This window comes from Poecilia latipinna, unplaced genomic scaffold, assembly GCF_001443285.1.
Source record: "Poecilia latipinna isolate Pla-1442-1.1 unplaced genomic scaffold, P_latipinna-1.0 Scaffold499, whole genome shotgun sequence".
In the NCBI taxonomy this organism is placed as follows: Eukaryota; Metazoa; Chordata; class Actinopteri; order Cyprinodontiformes; family Poeciliidae; genus Poecilia; species Poecilia latipinna.
The window spans coordinates 33,393-36,560 of record NW_015113115.1 but is presented as its reverse complement, the minus strand read 5'-3'; the positions used below and the strand labels follow the sequence as shown (position 1 = coordinate 36,560).

Sequence of the window (3,168 nt, the reverse complement as noted above, 5' to 3'; positions counted from 1 at the left end):
CCCTGTCTGTAAGTGACTCATAAGTAACTTTAGATCACCGGGTGGTTCCTTTGTTTCACAAAATTTGTTTCACGTTACATGCAATAACTTGCTCTTTTGACAGAGTTTTCTGTAATCTTCTACGCTCCACAAATCTGGAACAAACTTCCAGAAAACTACAAAACTGCTGAAACACTGAGTACCTTTAAATCTAGACTAAAAACACACCTGTTTGGAGTTTCCTTTGAAGCATAATTGACTAAGAAATTAATAATGGCACTTGACTAAATGTAAGGTTTCGATTGTTGATTCTTTGTGTTTTTATGACGTAAAGAACTTGTTGCTGAAATGTAATATACAAATAAAATTTGATTGATTGATCTGATTGAGCTAACATGATGCCAAACATAAACATGTAGTATAGTACAGAGCTGAAGTTGGTTTGCGATTGCAGATCCGAATTTCAGATGTGGTTAAAGGACGACTCTGCCTCATTTTCCAGCATGTTTAATTTGCTCACATTTAAGGACATCAATAATTAACCTCCTCAAACATGGACTAGATTATTTCACATTAAAAGCAGAATATTTTAAAATTGTAAAGCCTGCCTTGTGATTTGCGAAACCTTGTTTGAGTTGAATAAAGGATCATAATAGTGCTTTCACAAAGCGTTTTGGCAATCATACTCACTGTGTTTTGCACTTCCTCTTTTGTTCAGTGGTTACAATTTCCACAGTGAAAACCACAACCTCCATAAAAAGTACGTCTACTCCAAGTAATGTGACAGTACTTCAAGAAACTCTTCAGATCCACCTACCATCTGCAACAGAGCTGAGAGCCATGCATCCTGTTTACGCCAACGAGGCGTACCCTGGACAGCCTGGGGGTCCTGGAGGAGTTCAGCACACCGTAGTGAACGTCCCCATTGAGCCCACAAAGGATTATCTGGTCTGGTCGCTGTGCAGCTTCGTCTACGCAAATTTTTGCTGTCTTGGATTGGGGGCTCTCATCTATTCTGTCAGGGTGAGTTAATAAAATAATTTCCTTAATATAGCCAGGTTCTGTTTGTTACTTTAAAACAGGGGTCACCAACTCCAGTCCTCGAGGGCTACCATCCTGTAACTTTTAGATGCGTCTCTGCTCAAACACACCTGGATCAAATAAACTGCTCGTTTCCAGCCTATTACAGAGAGGAATGAGTGCTGGTGAGGGAATTCAGACATTTTGGAGCAGAGGTGAATCTAAAAGTTGCAGGATGGTAGCCCTTGAGGACTGGAGTTGGTGACCCCTGTTTTAAAAGAAAAAGGGGGAAAAGGAAAGGAACACACAACTCATGAGCTGATGATTATTAGGGTGAAACACAAGTAGTAGACACCTGAAACCTAGAGAGTAGCAATTAGAGTAACGTGGGGTGGATTATTCAAGTTTAAAGATAAATAACTGGTGATACCTTTGTTTCACAAAACTAAAAAAAAAATATACTTAAGTGGCATTTCTGTCAAACCCAGTTCCAAAACCAGATTAATATCTCCAAACTCCAGGATCATGAAATTGCAAAGGGTTTAAAAAACCATTTAAACTTCCTATTTTCTACTTTGAAAGAGTGTGTGTCAAAAATGAGAAGTCAAGTTGTGGTACAACAAATCAAAGATAAAAGTCCCGATGTTTCTTCAGGCAGTAAGCCTGATGAAACTTTGCCGTTTGACCCACAATAGCTCATATGGAGAATAACCCAATGTTCTGCAAATGAACCAGTTTTAAAATAATATATATATTTTTGCTTCTTTCAGGCCAGAGACCGGAAGGCGCTTGGAGATCAGAATGGAGCCCAACGTCACGCCTCCTCCGCTCGCATTTTCAACATCGTGGCCGTGGTCCTGACTTCTTTAACGCTCTTTATTTACATTGTGGTGGTCATTGCTGTGTCTGCAAGACATTAAAGCAACTTTCATATTGTATGAGGGCGATTTGCTCTGGTGCCAAAATAAAACAGTTAAAGTCTGTTTATGTCAAATCTTGTTGTGGAAAATGTTATTCTTCCATCACACCCACTGTTTGTATGTATGTAATTAACATGCCACTGAAACCAGCTCATCCCATGACTAACAACAGCCTTGAGTGAGAAAAAATCACATTCTGTAAACACCTAGTGAATAAATATGAGTGTTTAAAGCTGCAGTGACCAATGAGAGCCTGAAGGAGGGTCTTTTTCTGAAAAGCAGATTTGGTCACATCGGTTTCTGAAACTTGGAAAGTAAAGCAGGAGTGAGTCACATCCTGTTATTGTTGCTTGAAATGTTCTCACAGGTTGAAATCATTAAGGTTGAAAGCATTGAGAAACAGGAACCTTATATTGCTTCAAAAGTAGAAGAAAATATGTTCTTCACAGAGCACTAAAATATGTTGCTTTCTGACAACAGAATTTAATCAGAAACTTGGAGGTGACAGTCAGAGGTTTCATCACAATCCAAGCCAGCTTTACATCAAAAGCAATAAATGAAGTAAAAAGTAAAATAGATTGATAGAAGGTGGCATAGATCAGAGGGTGACTTTTAAAAAGCTCATCGACAGATGCTAATGGCTATGGAGAGAATATAGAACTTTCACTCACTGACAATTGTGAGTGAAAGTTATAGTGTTTTGTTTGGTTTGGCCAGTACGCCAACTTCACTGCTTGGCCACGCCCCCTAAACATGCTCTAAATGATTTTGATAACTTTTACTCCCCCATCGCATAACTACATACTGACCAAAAATAAAGCCAGTAACTCAAAATTCCCAAGGAGGAGTTTGTTAAAGTTCGAGGTGTGTAGACGTGAAAATGACCAAAATTTGCCCTTTGAACCAAAATGGCCGCCTATCTGTAGATTTTAGGGGGTACCTCCAAGAGACTTTTTTTCTTGACTTTGGGGGAGGGATCTACCTATGCACAGAATTTCAGATTTTTGTGACCTATGGTTTGTCCTGTCTTAGATTAGGGGGCGCTGCAGAGCAGTTTGGCCACGCCCACTTGAGATTCCATTGGAACCTGAAAATTTTACTTGGGACACTATTTCAGGTGAAGTTTGGTGAGTATTTGAATATGTTAAAGCCTCCAAAAGGCAGCATATAATGTCAGAAAAACAATAAGAAATTATGTGATTACAACAGGCCTTTGCTGCCCAGGCTTAATAAAAGTTTCCCACAACAA

General features: G+C 39.2%; 1 protein-coding gene across 1 annotated transcript; it reads left to right on the top strand.

The window, feature by feature from the left end:
* The first annotated feature begins 434 nt into the window (after positions 1-434).
* LOC106952201 (interferon-induced transmembrane protein 3-like) lies at positions 435-2,154 on the top strand. The gene is made up of 2 exons (XM_015040180.1): positions 435-1,002; positions 1,770-2,154. Exons 1-2 carry the CDS (start codon positions 820-822, stop codon positions 1,917-1,919), a joined length of 333 nt encoding a protein of 110 aa, XP_014895666.1. The 5' UTR covers positions 435-819; the 3' UTR covers positions 1,920-2,154.
* The last annotated feature ends 1,014 nt before the right edge of the window (positions 2,155-3,168 follow it).